Source organism: Ambystoma mexicanum, chromosome 1p (assembly GCF_040938575.1).
Source record: "Ambystoma mexicanum isolate Mex_15411 chromosome 1p, UKY_AmexF1_1, whole genome shotgun sequence".
NCBI classification, from domain to species: Eukaryota; Metazoa; Chordata; class Amphibia; order Caudata; family Ambystomatidae; genus Ambystoma; species Ambystoma mexicanum.
Genome location: NC_090921.1, coordinates 701143414 through 701165657, shown reverse-complemented (window position 1 = coordinate 701165657; position 22244 = coordinate 701143414). Strand labels below are relative to the sequence as shown.

Here is a 22244-nt window from a genome sequence, read left to right as displayed (position 1 = left end):
GACGGAATCCCTACTTCTGTCCAACAACACTGAGCACGATCATCTATTGGGTACTTCCACAAATATATTTTTTGTCGGGGGACCAGACTCAAGTGTGGAAGAGTTTAAACATAAGTAAAAAATGGGTAACTAGTTACCCCTCCCTTACTTGTTGGAGGGCACTAAATTCTTCCCCTTCCCAGATTACCTAACCATCAGCTGTTATTTATGCTTCTGGTTTATGAGAGAGAGTATCATATTACTAGTTTGTTTTTGTGTCTCAAAAACAATTTTATTTTTCAGAATGCATAAAAAAGCCTAAGACACAGCTGCATCGCTGAGTCGCACTAATGAACAAAATTACATATATATTCATATTGTGTACATGTAGTGTTTAGATGTCAAAAATTCTAAATATGACATAATTGGTACAGCAAATGTTACACACAGAAAACATTTTTTTTTCTGACTGGGGGGGTTGGTATGGTGGTGATATTTCTACTATTTTGTCAGGACACAATGGTGTACATGGTGTCTTTTCTATTCCGAAGAGCACAGAATAAGTCAGGTTTTCTTATTCAGATTGTCAACACTGAGCATCCTTACATCCAGACCTGGCTCTCTGCTAAGAATCTCAAGGGCTTCACACGCTAGATGGCCACCGTCGCCAAGCACCTTGGGTTCTACATCGGCAGATACCTCTCCTTCAAGGACACACAGAAAGGAAGACAGGTATTGGTTTGTTCCAACTTTCCCCCTTATGTGTTATCAAACCCTTTAACCCAGTATACAACTTTAGATCTGCTGTTCAAGCCTTGGTCCACTCTTATCTAGATGGTGGCAATGCACTCCTGGAAGGCCTTCTGGTAACTACCCTAGCACCCCAGAGATGTGTCCTACATACTGCAGCACTTCTCATCAAAGGACTCAACAAATTCAACCACATTACCACACTGATCTGGCTCCTGCTGTAGTTATGTATTGTCTTCAAATCCTGCTGCATCATCTGCAAGGGCAGCAGCCTAGAGCCCCCAAGCTACCTCTCTGAGAAACAGCATATCCGGAGACTTCGGATGTGCAGACTTGAACTTCGCTGGTCTAGGAAGGAAAGAACCAGAAGACTGGCCTTCTCTGGCTACATGTTCTGACTCCGTAACAACCTCCTTGTCAACACCATATTTGCCCCTTGCTTCATTTCAGGAACAAGCTCAAGACACTCCTCTTTAACCGGGGACTGGGTGATCTCCTCCATTTCCTCCCCTTGTTGCTTATAAGATCTCTAGTTGCCAAATTGCCCACCCTCCCCTGTTGTTGGCTCCCTGCTCCCTTGTATTGATCCCTTGTGATCTGCTTCCCTGGCTGCGTAATTCCCTGAATTGTAAAGTTCTCTTTTGCTTTCTGAATCTAGACCCGCGCTCAATAACCATCCTAATATTTATAAAGAGGAGGGTGCTTTTTAGGCCTTCCTACACAGTTAGTGATTGCGTCTGAGCATGAAGTTCTCTCATGTTTTTTCCCTTCAGAGTCCCAAGAAGTCAAGAATAGCCATTCAGAAGGATGTTCTTGCAGAGGAAAACAAATTGTGGGGAAACCCACATACCATTCAGCCTATCCACAGAATAGATCTTAAATCTGGGAAAACCATGTTTGTCTTACAACACTCAGCCTCACTCCAGCGTGGTAGCTGCAGTTATGTTTTTTCAAAATGCAGGTCTGTGGTCTAAGAGCAGTCTGTGTCCCTTCATTCTAATGACAAGTTTCTGGATTCTAATGGCAAAAATGTCTAGTCTTACAACGTACTTCATCTTCACTAGTCCAATGAAGATGCTATGCTAGCTGCGACTAACCAAAGGCTATGGAAGGAATTTTCGGCATTGCCCAATTTGTACGAATTAAATTGATCGCAAGGTAAATCTTGCCGAATTCGGCAAGTACCATTTCATTTTAATTCGAACAACTTTGGCAATCAATACCGAGCAGGGGTGTCCCCCGCTTCCTGAGGACTGGAGGCAGGGGAGGGGGATACAAGAAAAAAAAGAAAAGCAGACCCTGCGGCGTCAGATCCGACCCGCATAAGAGGGACGGAACTGACACTGCAGGGTCAGAAGCAAGCGAGAAGCGAAAGGTAAGTGGGTGGAGGGTGGGGAGATATATTGGAGGTGTGGGGGGGTCAAAGTTCTGCCAGATTTGGCAGCGGCAAAATTGTTTTTGTGTCGAAATTGACCACGGTCAATTCTGCCGCGAACAATTCTGCCACAGTCAAATCACATATATCCGAATTTTCACATTTCCAGCAGTTCTTTGGCCCGACAAAGCAGCAACATTCAAGTCCGGGCTATTTGAGACAAAGTTGATGGTGCACAGTATTTTGGCTTGGCACTGACATGCTTCGCTCAGCGTGGGTAAGGATGTGCAGGACAAAATTCTTGACCTGTCCTTTGAGGGTATTGACTTATTCCATGTGACAGTCCATGAATGGACTAAGTTGCACTTTGACAGCAAAGTCTTTTGTGGTGCTTTCTGGCCCTTACAGAAGACATTTACTACATAACGGCAGGCCCCCTTCTGATTTCTGGTCCAAAGGTTCACTGCTTCGTAGGGGATCTTGGCTCCAATGATGATCTGTTGAATGGCTGCAGCAGTTCTCCTTTTATCCAAGATCTGGACTGGAAGATCGCCCAGTTACATCAATGCTAACGATCTGCACTATCCAAACTGGTAGTGGCTATCCAATCATGGATGGCCACTGGCTACAACATCTGTCTAACATACAATTAGGCACCTGGATGTGGACTGGGACCAGACAGTCTCACATTCGGGCTCAGACACAGCACCCCTGTCATTTTTTATGTTCCCAAAATGCTCTTTGATTTTATGCAAGGAGCTATTGCCATTTATGCCCATAGCATTTCCCATGGGTGATTTATTTACAGAATGAGGTAGACTTACTGGTTTACTGAATCGTTTTTATACTGAGTGAGACAATATTTTATTTATAAACAGCAATGTATTTACTAACTGAGCCAGAGAAATGTATTTACGATATGCAGTCTGATGACAATAAGATCACCCGAGATTATGGTGATTGACCCAAAATACACACTCAAAATGACACATGATTTGTATTATTTTTATTATCAATATTATTGTTATTAAGGTATTTTTCTGGAGCTTGGATCTAGCTTCATTAAGCAACAGTGTGCTCTACACATCAATGGGGGAAGGTATGCAGTGAGGGGAGCAGTTCACGCAGTATCAATACACGGGAGCTGAAAGCTAACAACTGGGAGTGGAACATTGGACAATTTGGCACCAGGGGATCTACAAGAAACCAGAGGTGGAAAAGGGGGTTCAGGTCACTCAGTCTCAGGTTAGGTGAAGAGTGGAGGGTGTGTGGACCTACACCTTGTGGTGAAGTCATTCCTTGTAGAGGAGGGCCTTGAGCTCCAATCTGAAATGCCAAAGTGAGGGGGTGCATCTGGTGATTGCAGCGAGGGAGGTTCCAGAGTCTGGGGGTGTAGATGAAGAAGGCCTGTCTTCTGGTTCTTTCCTTTTCATACCAGCGGAATTAAAGTCTGCACATACCCTTGCTTCTTGCATCTGATGCAAGTGATGTTTCTGTGTGTGGTGGGTGTGTTCTGGGTGATGTGAAAATCCAATCATCCAATTTGCTACATGGAGAATTTTGTAAGAATGCAGATGCAGCTTCAATGTGATTAGCAGTGATCATACATGCCTAGATTGTGTTTGTGGCTTCATACACGTTATTTATAGTAACTATAATGCCTAGATTGTGGCCACAAAATCAAAGTGCTTTACGCTAGGAATGCCGGCATTCATGATGGTCTAAGGCTTCATGAGATGATTTGCACTGACAAGGCTGGGAAATATATTGTGGGTGTGGCTGCATAAACATGATTTACAATTGCATTCCTGGCATATGTTGGGAACTCTGGCATCATGAAAATGTTGTCGAATACACATTTGTACTGTTGGTGACATGGCATTACACTAGAGAACCAATTGTAAATGCTATGTCTTTTTAACCAATTTGTCTCCTAAAATATGCTGTAAAATGCACCATTTCAACAGATTATTTGAAACATTTTCTTGGGAGCAACATCCGATTTCTCTCTCATTACCTATGGCTCTCTTGCTATGCTTACTCGATTGCAATAATTTGTGGAAATTGTTTCTGCCTCTGCACTAAAGATATTCACCAGCTGCCACTGACCTTGAATCCTTTACAATGCCAGTGCCCCCTCAGGAGCCGCTCGACCCACATATTACCAGCACCAAAAGCTGCCTCTACTACTGCATGTACGTAATGTTACTGACTGCGCACAATGGCACCCAGAACATTTGGATGCCAGGGGCCATACACCCCCCCAGCCCTTGTTTCTGTGTTGAGTGTAAGATTTGGTTCAACGTCTTACATCCTTCGCTTTACACAGTCCGCATCACCATCACACCGCTGCGGCAGCATGGTCATCATAATCATTGGGCATGAATGGTGACCCAGGCCGGCCCAGGAGTCTGTGGTGCAGAATGCACTTCTTTGAGGAGGTTGGGGTGGGGGCCCTCAGCAGGGCTCGCTGGCAGCCGCCTTAATTTTGTTACACCACTGGTGGAACCATATAATGGAGAGTATATTTTTCATTATCTGCGCAATGTCCTCTCTTGCATTATCTGTTGGGACCAACGCTACCTTCACGCCATCTGCTTTCCTCCTTTGAGTGAAGCCCGACTGCTCTGGCAGAGCAGCTCATAGGAGAGTTTGATCTAACATTTTTATCAGAACTACCTGTTTCCATTAGAATAAGTGTCACATCATTCAACGTTTGGCTGTGTAAACATCTCCCTAATATACTCACTGTGGTCTGAAATTTGTTTTCAGCCTGTTTGCTCCCTCCCAGAATTGACTAACCAGATGTCTTGCTAGTGCATAAGAAGCAAATTATTTTAATGTTTATTGCTCCTATTTGTTTTTCTTTTCTTTCTGCATATGAAGGGTTTGACTCGAGTAAAAAGTGCTAGTGATGTTGTTGGAGTGGTATTAAAGGAGCTGAAGAGACAGGCTCCCCTTGGCTCCTACAGAATGCTTGTCGCCGTGGATAGCGTGAACGCTCTGTGGGGAAAGACATCTTTGAAGAAAGAGGACAAAAGTATGGTATGTAGATCTGCTGGAGTCTAGTTCAAGATCAGGGTTCTCTCTTTCACGGGGTTATCCAGTTGTAAACAAAGATCATTTGTGCTTAATGACACTATGGTCCCCTCCTTGGCATTGTACTAAATGAAATATTTCAGTAATCATTCTAGATGTGAACATTTTGTACTGCTAACTTTGTGTGTCATTTTGAAGCATGACAAATAGTATGATATAGTGTACAATCTGTTGCATAGCAAAACACTGTGGCCAGTTAATGGGCATGTCCTACATGAAGAGCAGGGCCATGGACCACAGTTATAGAAAAGACAAATGTGCATGTAGGCCATAGCAGAAGGGCAAGAATCAAGGACCGAAGACTGATTGGTAAGATAGGGAGGCTGGAAACTGAGGTGGGAGAAATGCAACTGTGGATAGTAGAGACTAAGGATAAATCAATACAGTGCAATAAGAAGAGGGGGTGATGCAATTGAACTGAATGGTGACCAGATGCACACGTTTGTGTTTGGCTTAGGGAGTAGCAAAGGGGACCGGGTGGAAATGGAGGTGAGGAGCAGAGGGGGGGTATAAGAAGGGGCCCCATGGAAAACAATAAGGCTTATGTGGTTGCAAAGATGTGGTGAGCAAAATCAAATCAATCAAACTGCAGTCAATTTAACAACGTAGAACCCAACAGAAGGTGGACATGGGTTGAAACTGCTTTCAGGGAGGAAGTCCAAATAAGGCTCAGTTGCAGCTAACAGTTAAATGTTTTAAAGCAATAATCTCTGGGCCTTTTTAACCGTGCAGCGCAGGCACCATCCGTTTATCACGTTGACATTCAAACGACATTTAGAAGGCCTCATGCCTGCAGACTATCAGTTCAGGGACAACTGCTAGCAAATGGTGGGAATAATATATCTCCAGCCAATCATCAAGCAGGAGAAATATTATTCCCAGACATTTGATAGCACACAGTCTGTGGGTATAGTCCTACTAAATGCTCTTTGAAGCGCAGGTAGCAGCAAATCGCTGCAGACCAGGGGTGGCATCGGGGCCTTTCAACCTTTTCAGTTGATAGGGGCCTGAGCCTAAGGGGGCCCCCAGCAGCTGGTCCCATGTTGACAGTCGGGAATTGTATGACACGGCAACAAACTTCTTATATTCCATTCTTTAAATGTGCTCTTTGCAGTGCACACATAAGCTGCACTAGCTGCAGTCCTTCAGACCATCACCTTCCTTGGGCCTCTGTGGTATGCAAAAGTGTTCTTATCGCCTTTGTGCCTTTTAAGTCCAGTGGCTCCACAATAGCTCATTGCTTACTAAAGAAGTATTTCAGTCGAAGTTTGTTTACCTGCTGTTTGGCAATCTTGTGATAATCTGCAGCTGTTAACGCCCTGGCTGTGTTTTTTTGTCTTCGTTAGAATGTATGCACGGGTGCCTCAGACTTTCTCAGCTCCAAAGGGGCCCCCCCAAACATGATATTGAAATGGGCCCACCGAGCCATGACTCTTCTTCAGCAGGCCCTGCTGCAATCCAGCGCATCAAAGACATTTAGAAGTCCTCCTGCCTGCAGGTTGTGTTTTTAGTGCCGGGTTGAACATTAGCAAATGGCTGAGAATAATATATATCCTGCCAATCAGCAGGAGAAATATTTCCAGACACTTGACCGCACACAGCCCGCACTGATAACACGGTCTGTAGGGATACCTGTCTAACTTCTAGGATTGTGCCGAATCCCACAGGTTTTCATGCTCTTCTCCGGTCTCCAGTGAAGAGCATAAAGCCTCTGGGATTGTCAGGGCCTGCAGTAAAAGCGGTGCCTTTAGCCCCTCTGCAGTGATCAGAGGATGCCTGTGAGGGAAATGGTGCACAACGCTGCTCCGTCAGCAAAGGCCACAGCTCCCCCACCGAGGCATTTAAAGAACTAACACCTCTGTTATTCATCCGTGATCAGAATGGAGCAGGTATAGTCTGTTTTGAACCAGAAAGCCTGAATAAAAGGTCCTGCTAAATGATGTTATCTTGCATCTGTATAGTAGCGCCTGCTACCAAGGTTCTAATGACAGTATTTTTTGTCATGTGGCTTTAAGTATTGAGAGATCTATTGCACCTTAAGGTTATTTTTGTAAGCATTTACCCTCTTATTCAATATAGGACGAGGCGAGGACAGAATTTACAGTAATTAGAGGTGCTGCGAAGAACGATGGCAGAAATCTCAGGGTTTTTGATTTTCAAATGCAGGTAGGTCTGCCTGCATAATACCTTGCAAATGTTTTTTGAAGTACAGTGCAGTAGCAAACCACTGCTGTCCTGTGCTTCAAATAACATTAAGAAGGCACTATGCTTGCAGGCTGTGTTATCCGTGCTAAGGCAGTGTGAGCCAAGCACTAATAACATAGCCTGCAGGCACAAGGCTTTCTAAATGTTCTTGGAAGCACCAGATGAAAGCAAATCACTGCAGTCCTGTGCTTCAAAGAACATTAAAATGTATTGGTGATTTATAATGCTCCTATATAGCTAAATGGTGATTCGAGGCACATCAAGACAAGGGAAGGTGGGGGGGGTGGGGACTGGGAAGAAAAACAATATAAAGAGACATTCGGAACGTGCAAGTGGTGTAACATGGTGGGGGTGAAAGGGGAGTAAGGCAGTGCAGGACAGGGAGGAACAGGGGTGAAGAACAAACCAAGCAAAAGACAGAACGATCCAACTCAGCCATGTGGCAATTCGGATCCTGGAAATGCTGTAGCATAAGAAGGGGAGAGGGTGAGAAGAGGCGGTGCAGGTCGGGGAGGAAGGAGCAATGTTTAGGAGGGAGGGAGGCATTCCAGCACCTCCTCAACATTGCTGCTATGCGTAATGTACCTAACAGGACAGTTCCAACACCTCTCAACATCGCCTCTATACAGCTAATGAGACAGCTCCAGCTGTGCTTTTAAGTACAGCCCCATAGCTCTCGCGCTACCCTTATTTGGAGGCTCTCTAATTCTTAGTGAAAATAAGCAATCGGTTTCCTAAGTAAATGCATGCCAGAGTTCACACTGGTCCAGCATTAGAACTTTGAAGTGGGAGAGCAGTGGGCTGTAATTTCCTGTAAGGAAGCAGGCAATAGCAGCACTTTGGTCTCTTTTCCAAGTCAATCAGAGCATTGGTCATGTCCCTCCCCAGAAGGCGAGGCGACCGCTGCACCTGTACTATGCGCACACAACACACACAGGGCAGCCTGCCACCCCAGTTAATTCTGGAGGACACCTTACAGGGGGTTCTGTGGTCGGAAGCGAGCCCAGCCTCGGGACACAAATCACTCCAGCACAGGTGTCCGCTGGGGGGAGGAGGGAGGCCAGGCCCTACCTGCAGCTAGTCTGCCGCCTTCCTCCGTTCTGCGAGTGGGGATCACGTGCCTGCCCTAACTTCCGAGCCCGATCCAGGACGACGGCTTGAGCTGCCAGAAACGGGGCCGGGCTACTGTTGAACAGCATTAAGAAGGCCATATGCCTGCAAGCTGTTTTATCAGTGCGGAACTCTCACAGCCTGCAGGCACAAGCCCCAGCACCTACTAAAATTAAATTGGCATGTACTTACCAGCGGCCCAGACGATGGCTGACAAGCTGCCTCTTGCAGGCTCGGTCCTCGGCACATGGGCTGCTCTGCTCATGTGTTTTAGACGGTGCCCGGGCTAAGCACATAAAAATGCATACCATGTTTCAGCCCCACCCGGGAGCTGCTGCCTCGCCTGTGCGCTCTGCTCTTCAGGCTAATTAAACTTATAATCCTCATTCTAGAAATCATGTCACAGTTAGTGCGACATGAGTATTGAAATAAAAAGCAAATCAGCAGTATTGTATCGCAAACTGCTGTTGGGTCCCCACCAATCTGAAAGACGCCTGGGTCCTTGCTTTATTAAAGAAACCCACCCTTGACCCACACATCCCCACAAATTATAGACCTATTACTACTGTTCCGTTCCTTCTGAAAATTCTTCGATATGATTGGTTATTTATAACGCACTTAATAGCCAGAGGTTTCTAGCACAGACCCGGGGATCGAACCTGTGGTGCTCTGTGTCATCTTGCTTCCAAGGCAAGCACGTTGCCCCTGAGCTATCCTCCCGAGACTACCTTCATATCCAGTAACATCTCGAAAGTAATAACCTCTTGAGCCTCCGACAGTCAGGCTTAAGACAGACATGGCTCTGAGACAGCCCTGATAGATCTAAAAACGCAAATGGACATTAGAAAAGACAAAGGTAACCGAGCCCTTCTACTGTTACTAGACCTATCAGTTTTATGCAACCACCTCTCGTCTACAGCCCATTTCTCTGACACAGCGACTGCTTGGATCCAGTCATTCTTGAATAGAACCACAAGAGTGGTCGCACCTACAGCATCGGCCGAGCCAGCACCAGTCGCATGCGGTGTACCTCAGACTCCTGCGACTCCCGACGCTTTATAATATTTTCACAAAGCCTCTCATTGATGACTTGGACCACTTGGGTGTCTCCTCTACAAACTATGCGGATGACACCCAAATTCTCATCCCCATCACTGGCGACTACCACACTGACTCAAAACTACTAAATGACATATCTAATCATACAAACTTGGATGGCTAAACACAGACTGTCCTAATGGTAAGACTCCTGATAGGCTCCCAAACAAGACCCAACAGATTAGACAAACAGTTCAACTCGTTTAATGTTGATGGCAATAACATTAAAGGTATTCAAGGAAGTGAAAATGCTAGTCATTTACCTTGACTCTTGACTTACTTTGACAAGACAAGTCAATGCGATAGCTTTGACCTTTGCCTACACCTGCAAATTAACGCTTGCAGACCCTTCTTGTCTACATCTAATTGCACCACTATAGCTAGAGCGTTCATCTTATCAAAACTGACTATTGCAACACCTTATACCTAGGAACCAACCACCCCAACCTAAAAAGGTTGTAAATACTACAAAATAAAGTGCTTCGATTTGCTATGAACATCCCTAGATCTCACCATTATCAGAGTTGAGATGCAATGCTCACTTATCAATCCATCAAAGAATTTCATTTTAAACCTTATCACTCACTCACAAATATCCTTTCTAAACTAGCACCAAAATATGAGTGACAAATTCTCACAGAAACTCTCTGGCCGACCAACAAGATCTGCACAACTACACTGTCTCAAGATCCCTAGCTACAAGCTTCAGAAGGCAGGAGGCAGCAGCTTCCCAGTTTTAGCAGCTAAAATGTGGAACACACTGCCAGTAGCCCTTAGATCAGAACCATCTTACACTAAGTTCAGGAAAAATGCAAAAATGTGGCTCGCCATACAAGAAGCACAATAACCGGTACCTCCTATGACCATGCTCATCTTTGTACCTATCTACTATGCACTTTATTTGATCCTGTTTTCATTTCCTGTATTCTATTCTTGTATTCAATTCTTGTATTGTCTCAACTATATGTAAATATGTAACTTATGTAAACTGTAAGAAATGCTCCAAGATACCTAAGGGTTCAGTGCGCTATATGAATAAACAAATACAAGAAACAAGGTCTGGGCCACACATGCTTTCATGGGAAGAAGCTGTGTTTCTTTCACGTTGCTGTCCTGATTTGTGGGACATGATTAAGTTTGCTGTGCTATGGCCACTAATAACACTGCTGGAACAGTGCAATGGTACCTTGCTAATAAAGTTCTGTCCGGACCCTCTCAACAACGTGTTATGCTAAGAAGTGCTACGTGTTGTGTGCCCTTCTAGTGCTTGCATTCCTGACCATTATTCCCCTGGTCTTGTTGCAATTGGTCATAATTGTCATCTTGGTCCTCCTGAAATAGATTGGATGGCCGATCTGTGATATCAACAACTGAATGTCCAGGAAATAACTGAAGTCTAGGTGATTTTGAAAATAGATTACCCGCTTCTAAAAGAAGTGACTTTCATTTGATTGGAAATGTATTGTGAGAAACCTGAAGGTGTCTCAACCGCTAGTCTCCGGGGATCTGTCATCCAGGTGGGCAGGACACTGCCATCGCTATAGGATCCAGTTCCTGCGGGAGGATCACCTGGATGAGGGGTCTCTGGGGAGTGGAAGTGGGACACAGATGGCTGAAATGCGGTACCCCCTTCCATAGAACACATTTTCCCCATCCTATCCTGTAAAATATTTAGATGCTCTAGACAAAGCCCCCAACCGTCCGTCCCCACCCCCCGCCTCCCCTTTTTAGACATAAACACTTTCTTACACCGTAACAGACAACGGACTAACACCAGAGCCGTTTACATGACAGGTCCCAACACACAGGTCAGGCAATTGACAATAACCACGCACACCTGACGGCCCTTTACCTTCCCCATAGGGATAAAAGACACACTATAAGCAAGGCCAACAGCACAAGGAAGCAGCTAATCCAGTCCAGCAGTTTAAACAGAGATGAAAGGCGGCAAGGCGTGAAAGGATGACAAGGAGGGAGATGCCCTTGCCCTTTTCAACCCAGACCGCAAAGCCTCCGAATGAGTAAACATAAGACCGGGTTTTACAGCTGACGTGTGGAGTAGCAGATGTCAACGGTGCACAGGGACCTCCCGCATTGATAACCCAGGCAGGGAGGCATGCTGGCCACCGTGACACCATCCTTGACTCCAGAAGCGAAACAAGACAACGGGTTTCACGCAGCCAGTGAGCCCGAAAAAGCGGATAGCGGACCAAACTGTGCTGAGCCCAATGTTGCAATCGGCAACATAGTATGAACGCAAGGAACTCATGATCAAAGAACTTGTGCGTTTGTGAACTTTGAAGAAAGCCCAGTTATAAGGTCCTGGTGCACAGGGGTCCGGTGCCACTTGGGTGCTCATTCGAAAGACTCTGGCCATGACCGGTTGTGAACTGCAAGTACTAGAAGGCCCTAGGAGAGGGTAGCGTGAGGTATCGGAGTGGTCCTACAAGGGTCACGCCAAATCCCTTGTATTATGGAAAGTCTCTTACCCATTGCCGAAAGAAAGCTAGTGGAAGAGAACCCCCATTTTTTGTCAAGAGTGTGAGTAAAAGCATGAACTGTGTTAAAGTTGGCTATGTGAACCCGACGAAGGGATGTCAAGGGGAAAGCGAAGAAGAGTGAATCCTGCATTGTGTTAAGACTAAAGTGAACTGTGAAATTGGCAATTGTGAACCCAGCGGAAAGATGCCTGCGAGTTGGGGTGAAGAGTAAAACACCTGTGAACATTGTTTTGACAAGAGTGAACCTGGTTGAGGGTTGTCCGCAGTGGGAAATTATCTGAAATACCTTAGTGAACGCTATGGAGGGAAGTCCAAGTTGCAAGGAGGATCAGAGCCCGGCAGAGGGAGATCCAAGAGGCGAAGAGCAATCGCCCAAGGTACACGATTACCTAAGGAACTTTTGTTTTGTTGTTTTGGTACAGTAGGCCTTCTAAGGCAAGATACTTGGTAGAAAAGAGACTTGGCCACTGAAGGACCTGGTATCATTGAATGGAACTGTAACCTCGTGCTAGCGAGGCCCAGGAGTGTGCTGTGCTCCGAAGTCCCACCTTGTCCCGTGTCTAAAACGTGGGGAAGAGAGAACTAGCCACACCATCTTAACTTATCATTTTAGTGAACACTTCTTTCTTTTCTGCTCAACATTATCCCCCACTCTTTTTGTGAACGTAGTGGGTAAGGATTGGCAATAGTTTTTTTTAGTATAGGCCCTTTTTATTTGACAAGACGCCACTAGGTCTGCCTTATTATTATTTGATGGTCGTAGCTCGCTCCCATCTTAGATTTAGGTTTAGATTAGGCGTTTATCTCACCTATTATAAAAGTTGAATAAACACCCTTGAACTGTGATCACTTGTGTCCGTCTTTACTGTTGGCACCATGAGTTGCGTACAGTATCCATAAATCTGTCAAATTCAGAAACTTTGCCCATAGTTTGCTCAAATCTATCTCTAGTCCAGGTGCCTGTTTCTAAGGTTATCTGGAAGGGGGAAAACTATTTCTTCTGGGTCCACAGCTTGTGATGTAGGGATAGAAACATTGTTTTAGTAGCTATAGCATAGCCTGGAGAAGTTACTGGTGTAGTGAAAGACTGTTGTAGGGAACCCAGTAGCCCCAACACATGGTGGCTGTTGCTCTGGTGTTTTAGTGTGTTTTTCCTTTTGATTGGGATGAAAATGTTGTTTAGATGGCACAGAAACAGAAACCGTCAAGACTTTATGCGCGGCAATGTGCACGTCTTTTGTCTTTGAGCAATGCTTTGGAAGCTAGTGCAGAAGCACAGCGGGCTTAGAACGCCAGAGTGCTAAAGATTTCGGCTTATGTTTTGTCAAAACCGATGTTGCGGCATGAGCGGTTTTTGTCAAATCTGAAGATTGGCATGGAATTGTGTGTGAGTGAGTTTCCCTGTCGACACAGTTCTCGGCTTGCCTTGGGGGAACCGGAACATATGCACAGGAGTCTATCGACTCTTCGACTATGTCATTGGCCTTCGAAAAGGAGCCGTTGCTGCCTTGTCGCTAGTTCATGGCATTGGAGCCAGCCTGCATAGGCTAGGCCGCTTACCGTTTCGTGTGTCGCTCCTTGAGCATTTTAGGGTGAAAAGGCCTGCACGATGCTCAATGCTCTTCAGGATGATCACGGGAAAAACACTGGTTACAGAACAGATGGGTGCCTTTCCACAGGGACCTGTTACAGGACGGACTGAACTTAAATGGAGCCCTTCCCATGATGGTAGATGGGTATGAAGGCAGCTGGAGTTTAAAGGAAAGTGTGAAAATACATTCAAGTATGCTTAAAAAAACCCACTCTCGCTATTATAAGGCCAAAGCCCATTAGTGAATTTGCCGAGATTTTCTGCAGGTGTTGGCTTCTGTCAAGATGAGCGTCCATCGAAGACTGAATATATTAAATAACTGTTGGATTATAGTCAAGATTAGGTAGCAATGCTAAAAAAAAAAACAATCTGCGGCACCAGATGCGTGAAGGACCATGGGTACAGTACACGTCACACTAGGGATAGTATTACAAACACGCCCAGTCGACGTCCCTTTTCGAACTTCGAAAACAAGTCATGCGATACTCTGCACCTACCACTAGATGTCGGCCTATGCAAAGCATGCGATTCTAAGCAGATCCACATGTCTAAAAAAAAAAAAATATATATATATATATATATATATATATTCATTAGAGGAAAGTCCATTTGAGCCAAGTCGCAAACACATTCCACAACGCCACCTAGTAGCCATTGCTGGAAGTTCACCTCCAGTTCTGAGCCACAACAGCAAGGGCGTTTTGAAATGTGAGACTTGGCTCAAATGGACTTTCCTACTTTCACATTTCAGGTGAAAGGTTTTTTTTTCCATACCTTTAAGTGCCAGGCTATTATGCAAGTCTATGCAAAAAGGACGAGCATACTCGTCCTTGGCACTTAGAGGTTAAACCCATCATAACTTTCTTTCTCTCTCTTTCTCTTTCTCTCTTTTTCTCTTTCTCCTCTCCTCTCTCTTTCACAGAACTTAATGCAACAAACTCATTAAGGCCAGGGTTCTCTGATTGCAGTGTCCAGCATAAATGTGAATTTGTTCATTTCATTTTTTCTGTTTTATAATGGTGCCCAGAGACGGTGTAGTCCTCTCTTTGACTATGTGTATGCGTTTGATGTGAGCGTTTGTCTGTACATGGTGTAAAGTTGTTTCTGATACTTGTTAATGTGCTTAGAATCACATGCTGTGCATATAATCTGACATCCAGTGATAACCGCAGAGTATTGCATCTCGTCTTTCAAAGATCGAAAGTGGACGTCGACATGGGCGTGCCTGTAATACTATCCCTAACGTGACGTGTAGTTTACCCAAAATCCCTCATGCGTCGTGGTTCCTGAGATTGTTTTTTTCTGCCCAATTATCTGGTCGCCCTAATGTGGAGCTCTTCATAAGAGATTGCGTTATTGTTGTATTTAGCAACCTTTGGTCGTTTATTCCCATTAAGTCACTTCGACGGTTGAATCCTGTGCACCGCCGAAGACTGCTGTGGAATTTTGATGCCTGTTGATCAGGCGGCGCTGCCGACCACATGGCCGGGCCTTCTGGTCGGCCTGTACAGTAGGGAGAGTGGGGTTTCAAGTATGCCTTTCCTCTTTCTCTTTCCCTCTCTTTGTTCCCTGGGTTTTGTCATCGCTATATCTATCTTGCGCTATGGACAAGACTCCATTTAGATTTTGTCCTTCGTGTAAGGCCAAATATCCGTGGAAAGACTAGCACCGTAGGTGCATTAACTGTCTGCCCCTCAACCACAACGAGGCGACCTGTGCGGCCTGTAAACTCTTGCGTCCAAAGAGTATTAAGGAGCACTGTCTGAAGCAGTGGGCGGCCTACGGTGTGTCGCAGGCCGAAAGTAATTCCCCCCACCCCCACAGCTGCTGACTGTGACTGTGACTAAGGCACTAGTGATGACCAATGCTCCGTTTCGGAGACCATTGACCTAACGGCTGAGAGTTTTCGATCCGCAGCGTCCGTCCCCGATAGGCACGCCGCGAGTCATGTTATGGGGAAGAAACCCATCGACAGGGAACGCACAAAGTTCCCACGCTAAACACACAACCCAAGGTTCTGCTTCGGCGGCACAGTCAAAGCGTTCCAAAGCACTGACGGACCCGTCGGATACTTCAACGGGATCCGCTGATCTTTATAATCGGCAGCCTTCTCCGCAACCGCAGCGGCATGCGACTGGGCCATCCAAAGTAAAGAGTGGTAGCACCAAAACACACGCGGCCGTCGAGACACTGCAGGAGAAAGCGCTGACACCACTTAAGGCCCAAGTGGCGCCGAAATCCACTGCACAGCCACGGCCCACCTGGCACATTTCCCTACTACCCCGAGCATCGGCGATAGTTATTAGGGAGAATTCTCATTTATGGCTAATTTCCCTCACCTAGTGAGTCCCCCAGCAGCTTTGCTGGACTTCTGGAGTTTTTTTTTTCCACTTGGTAAGAGTGTGAGCTTTTCCCCCACTCGTACCTGTGTTTTGCCATGTGTATTTCTCTGTTTTTGTGATTGTGGACTCTGGAGTACACCACTTCAGTAGCCCCCCATCTTTTGTGTGTCACACAGCACCTTCAGTGCAGTGGCACAGGGTTGTCTTTGACTCCCACCCATACCCCCCCGCCCCCCCGACTCCATTTCTGAGTCTGACAACAGTCCCCCAGAAAAGGGTAAAGTTGCCATTAACTTTACTTAGTCAATTTACCACAGAGGCAGTACACCCCATCTTCCGTGGAGTACTGGAGAGGGTTACTTCGTATGCCTCTGTATCTGTACCTCGTAGAGCATTGTTTCTCTCTTTTAACATTTAGACTTGGCTGGTGGCAGTGGTATCTACCCTAACTTTTCTACCGCGATTATATTAGATTAATGTGGTATTGTTTTAGGCTATTATATTAGCCTCGAACATAAACCCGCTTGACCAAATTCTTTCTTTTGGCTCCGGTTGGGTTTATTCGCCATTTCTTTTTGTTAAAGTCCTTCTTGTGTTTTACTTTGCGTGGCAAACTAGGTTTGCCTTCTTTGTTCACTGTCTTTTGGCGGGCTTCTGCTCAGAAGCCCTCCTCAAGGTGCCTCGGTGTCTAGGTGGGCTGAATGTGAGGGAGGGGTGTAGTCACCCCCTGCACAGAGTATCCTAGGAAACCCAAGTCACACTTTGTCATGATTGGCCTGCGTAGTTGTCCTGGCTGGACAACCCCCCTGCTGGGTGATTGACAGCCAGGCTGTGTGAATGGGGGTTTTTCGCATAAAAGGCAGGTCTCTTGGGCTAGAAGTCAGGAAGTCACCACTGGAACTACAAGCAACTGAAGAGAAGCGGAGAGAACGACGGCTGCTGCAACTACCCCTTCCCGGTGAAGCCCTGCTGCAGTCCTGAGCTATCTTCCCTTCAACAACTTGGAGAAGATGCAGTCCGGAGTCTTCTTCCCTTGAGCTTAGTGGGGATAAGCAGCTCATCTTCTACAGCCACAGTATCCTCTTCCTTGGTCGAAATCACTGCACGCTGCTGTAGTGGTCAGGATAGCCACCTGAAGAGCCTCGCCTGTTTCTAAGGAGCGCACCTTTTATTCATTGTCGCTGCTGCCGGCTTCATCCCTGTGTGGTGCAGACCCCCTTCAGACGTCGTCTTTCACAACGAAGCTCCAGGAATCATGGGTCTGTGGGAAACCAACAGGAACAACTGCCAGGGCACCAGCTGCACCATTGGAACAAGGTACTGTGTTCTGCTTGAGGAAACTGGGTGAATATCCCTTTTCTTCATTTTCCAAGGCTTGCCCTTGTCTTCCCTCCTTCTTATAACTTTTGCTTCCGAACATTGACAATATCGAAGTACTTTTTGCCACGTGGAGTCGTGAACTGTCTGACTGTGTGATCTTCGGCAACAGGCCCTGGTGTCTTTCGACCCTGGCTCCGGTCCTTTGACTTTTGAACTCCTGTCTCTTGAGTGTTTCTTGATTCTGCCTGCCTAACCAAAATATTGCCTGTGATTTTTGCCTCCAACTCCCTCTGGGTATCTCAGGTGCTAAGTGTGTTTTTGCCCCGGTAGCATTTCAGGTCACGGATACGCGTTTATTTAGTAGACCGAACTGTCAAAAAGTGATCGCAATCGTATGCGTGGTAACGTATTTTGTTCATAACACAGGTTCATTCAAACACAGGGTACTTAACTTGAGACTTACTGTACAAAGGTAATTGGTTAGTTGTAGTATATTTAACGTGTGGTTTTTATTTGAGTTTCATAGAAGTGTTGTGTCTATAACGAATGGTTTAAAAATAAATGTACTTATATTTTTTTACCTGAAACCTTGAGTCAGTGTTTGCTTGAGTCACAGTATTTGTGGTCCCTTTGTGTAATCTCTGCTACTGCTCATATAATCTTGAGATAAGCCTGGCTGCTCCACCACTGCTACCACTCTGACATAGTAGTACAGGCTTGTACCAAAGGTCAAACTTGTATTGTCTCCTGTGGTCTTAATTGTGTGTAGTGGTCCCTAAGGGCACTGCACAGGATTCTGCCTAACAATAGTATCGCAAGGATCGCTTCGGCGGTTAGACATAAGGAACAGCCGAAGGAGACGTCGAAACAGAAGGCCCAGAGAGACACGTCAAAACGCCCAGAGCCTTGCAAGGACTATTCTGAGATCCCTCTGCCTCTATCCAATACTTTGGGGGCCAAATCTCGACGTTTTACAGAACTGAGTGAAAATTACCCCTTTCCTCCCCTGGTTCATCTTCATGGACCAGGGAGAAGTTTTAGGGATGTATGGACAGACTAGAGAAATTACTTTTTCTGAAAGGTTTGCTCCCACAAGGCCTCGTGAGGACCTTCCTTTTACTCCTATGGCCAAATTTCAGAGCACCTTTGACAATCCTCGTGACAAAATATACTTATGAGCTTACTGATGACAAAGTCCCTGTGGACACATATGTACAAGATGATGCTCCCTTCAGGGACAATATTGAGGATCTTGTGGATCCAATGGACAATTGGGAAGACAGCCATCAGGTTGATTGTCAACCTTGGGCGTCCTCTCCTCCTAACCTGGACCCTGACGCCCTGGGTATAGATTCCCCCCACTCCACTCCAGTCCGTCAAGCCCCACCTGTGGATGATCAGATGGCGTTAACGCCATCTTGAAAAAGGCGGCTGAGCATTTTCAGATCGCCACACAGGGGGCTTTGCTGGATTCGGATTTTGTAGAAGATATACTGAAGGAAAAGCCTCCTGCCAGCCAGGCCATTCCTTTGCTCAATTCTATCAAGAGGAGACTGGCGCCTTCATTGTTGACACCAGCTCAGACCAGAGCAGTTAATCCCAGGGTAGAGAAGTTGTTTCGCCCTTCTTCTACCGACCCCGCTTACATCAAGTGCCATGCCATTCTGGATTCACTAGTAGTTATCACCACGAGAAAAAGGGCAGGTGTACCCCTGTTAGGGAGAATTCTCTCTTTAGGCTGAATGTCCTAACCTAGTGAGTACCCCAGCAGCTTTGCTGGATTCCTGGAGTTTTTTTTCTCCTGCCAAGAGTGAGACTCTCTTTCTCCCACTCTGAGACATGATTTATGGTGTTCCTTTGACTGTTAATGTGTTTTATGGGCTATGGGGTCCTTTACTCCATAGGGTCTCATGTGTTTTTACTATGTGTGTTACACAGCAACCTCCGTGCAGTAACACAGGGGTGTCATAGTGACACCCCACCATAGACTCCATACCCTGGGACTGACTACTGTCTCCCAGGGCATGTAAAGTCACCATTGGCTTTACTAGTCCCAAATTATTAACAGAAACCAGTACAAACCATCATATTGTGGATGTACTGGTTGGGGCAATTCAATTGCCCCGGGGTCTGTTAGTCAAGGGGGCACGTCTCCGTCCCCCCTGATCGAGTTTTGGCTGGTGGCAGTGGAAAATACTTTTTATATTCGACCGCAAATTTTCCCTATGGGATTTTCCCATTGTTCGAGGCTACCAACTTTAATTATTTAATTCTCATAGCCTCGAACTTACCGCCGGTTTATTTAATTAATATTAATTCGCCGGTTGGTATTTTTTGCCAGGACTCGATTCTAAAATGGTGTTTGTGTTCTCTTCTGTGACTCCAACCCAAGTCGAGCCCTTTGTTTCACTTTTTGGCGGGCTTCTCCACAGAAGCCTCCAAAAGTGGTGCCACTCTGTCTGGGTACCACAGGGGGTGCGGGAGGGGGTTTAAGCACCCTGGACTGAGTTACCTTGGTAACTCAAGTCGCACTCTTGTGTGATTGGCCCAAGTGGTGAGCCGGCCGGCTCACCACTTAACATGTTTGATTGACAGCTAGGCTGAGTGAATGGGGGTTTGCTGCATAAAAGCAGGGCTTTGGGGACTGGAACTTCAGAAGTCGCCACAGGACCTGAGAATCCGACGAGGGAGAAGCTGAGCCAACCTGCCACGACGACACCACCGGTGGAGCCCTGCGGAACGACTCACCACTTCCCGACCACAGAGAAGATCTCCCGGCTGTAGAGGCTTCTTCCCCTGACTGGTGGGCACAACCAGTTTACCTTCTTTCTTCGCACCCCAGATCGGTTTGTGGTCGAACTGCCCGTGCCAAGCACCCTGGCAGCCGGATAGCCACTTACCACTGGACCGCGATTCAACGGACCGCTCCTTGTACCTGAGAAACTCCGCGGCTGGTTTCTTCCCTGGCAGTGCAACAGACTCCTGTCTTCCTCCCCGACGAGATCCTCTCTTCCCCCGGACGAAGCACCGAATTGCATCCGCTGCCAGGAACAACTGCCCCCGCTGGAGTGTTCTCACCACTTTAAGGTACCGTGTCCGCCAGGCCTCCCTTTCTAAAGATTGCTACAAGGTAATAATAACCCCTTCACCTTCTGGAATGGGCTGGCCGCCTTGACCCTGTAACTGGTCCCTTTCTTTGGTCCAACTCCTTTTTGAACCGTTAAAAGACTTTTGTGCACTGCAACCGTGTGACCTTGGACACATTTTGTTTTGATCCTCTTAAAGCGGATCTGGCCTACTGACTCTGAATTCACAGTGTTACTTTGCCTTCCTCTCTTGTTGTGTTTGTGAAAAAGTGTTGGGATCTGTTTCAATTCATTCTCTGCTTTTCTCTCTCTTTTTAAAACAAATTATTAGAGTGCTATCTACGTTAAGCGCTCACCGCTGTCTGCAAATAAGTGGGGCTTTACTTAAGACTTGTCTAATATTCTTTTAAGGGAGTGTATATCTTTTAGTGACCGTGTTTTTGAATTGCTTACTATTAGTGCCTGTGTGTTTTTCTAGATGTGGTTTTAAATAATTTTATCTCTTTTACACCAAGCCCTGGTCAGTGTTTACTTGTTCTACTGTGTTCTCTTGACCTATTGTGAATACTCTGTATACTGCCTAACTCTTCTTGAGGGAAGTCTGACTGCTCAGCCACAGCTACCAAGTGAATCTGTGTGGTACAGACTGCTACCAAGTGGGTTTACTGCCAAACACCTGTAGTCCTAAATCTTTTGCAGTGGTCCCAGAGGGAACTGCACAGGTATCTGCCTAACAACCCCTGTCTACAGGTGAAGCACTGCCTGATAAAGAATCCAAAAGGTTGTATGCGCTGGGGAAGAGGGTCACGACTGCTGCTACATTCTCCACCTGAATAGCCAATAACACCGCTCTGTTGGCTAGCTATGCAGACGTCCAGTGGAACCTGCTGCAAGGCGGCCTTCAGGAGGTACCTGAACCTGAAGCAATTGTGTCCGAAGGCAAGCAAGTGAATCATAATGTTCTTAAGAACACTATAGACGCTGCAGAGACAGCGGGTAGAACCCTGGCCCAGGGTACCTTACTGAAGCAACATGCCTGGTTACGGAACTCTGGTTTTAAACCTGAAACCCAGGCAGATCTAATAAACAAACCAGTTGAAGAAACCAACTTGTTTGGCAAGGCCATGGACGAAGCACTTCAGACAGCTAAAAAAGAACATGAGACTCAAGTCCTTACAACAGATTACCCAGAAGCCTTCACAACAGGGAGGGGGTGGCTCTCATCGGTCATTTCGTGGGCCATCTCGCTCCCCTCAAAACCAGTATGGTTTAGGAAACTACTATTCGAAGGGATTGTGTCCTCCGACGTATTCCACATCTGACAGGTAATCACCACAGCTGTGCTGCTTCGGAATTTTTTTCGGAGTCAGGGAAATGCCGCGTCTGCAGTTCCAAGATGTCGCTTACGGACCCGCACAACGTCTGCCACCGATGACTGCAACGAATGCCAGTCTTTGACGTCGAAGGCCTTGCGGGAGCGAAAGAAGTTGACTGTAGGTAGGGTTTCCAAGCCCCGGAAGTGAACATCCAATGGGCTTTCGACCGACGATTCGAGGGGCGACTCTCCGCATCAGCGTAAGTCCAGGGGGTCTCGGTCCCGGAGTGGTTCCGGCCATTCCTCTGCCTCTTCGAGGCACTCTCGGAAGCGCCGTCACCGGTCGCCTTCCTCGTCCGAGGACCCCGCCAGACGGCGGGTAGCTTGTCCCAACAAGCATTCATCTCCGGCGGAATGGGACGGAGATGATGGCGATTTTCGAATCGCGGGGCTCCATTCCATCCGCGCCTTTG

At 46.4% G+C, this 22244-nt stretch overlaps 1 protein-coding gene across 3 annotated transcripts in view; it reads left to right on the top strand.

Annotated features, from left to right (window-relative positions):
* The window catches only part of DAP3 (death associated protein 3), a 996586-nt gene that overhangs the window by 559199 nt on the left and 415143 nt on the right, over positions 1 to 22244 (top strand). For all 3 annotated transcript variants that reach the window (XM_069650015.1, XM_069650007.1, XM_069650021.1), the window contains exon 9: positions 4991 to 5149. In XM_069650015.1, coding sequence (XP_069506116.1) covers positions 4991 to 5149 — 159 coding nt within the window. The remainder of the gene's footprint in view (positions 1 to 4990; positions 5150 to 22244) is intronic.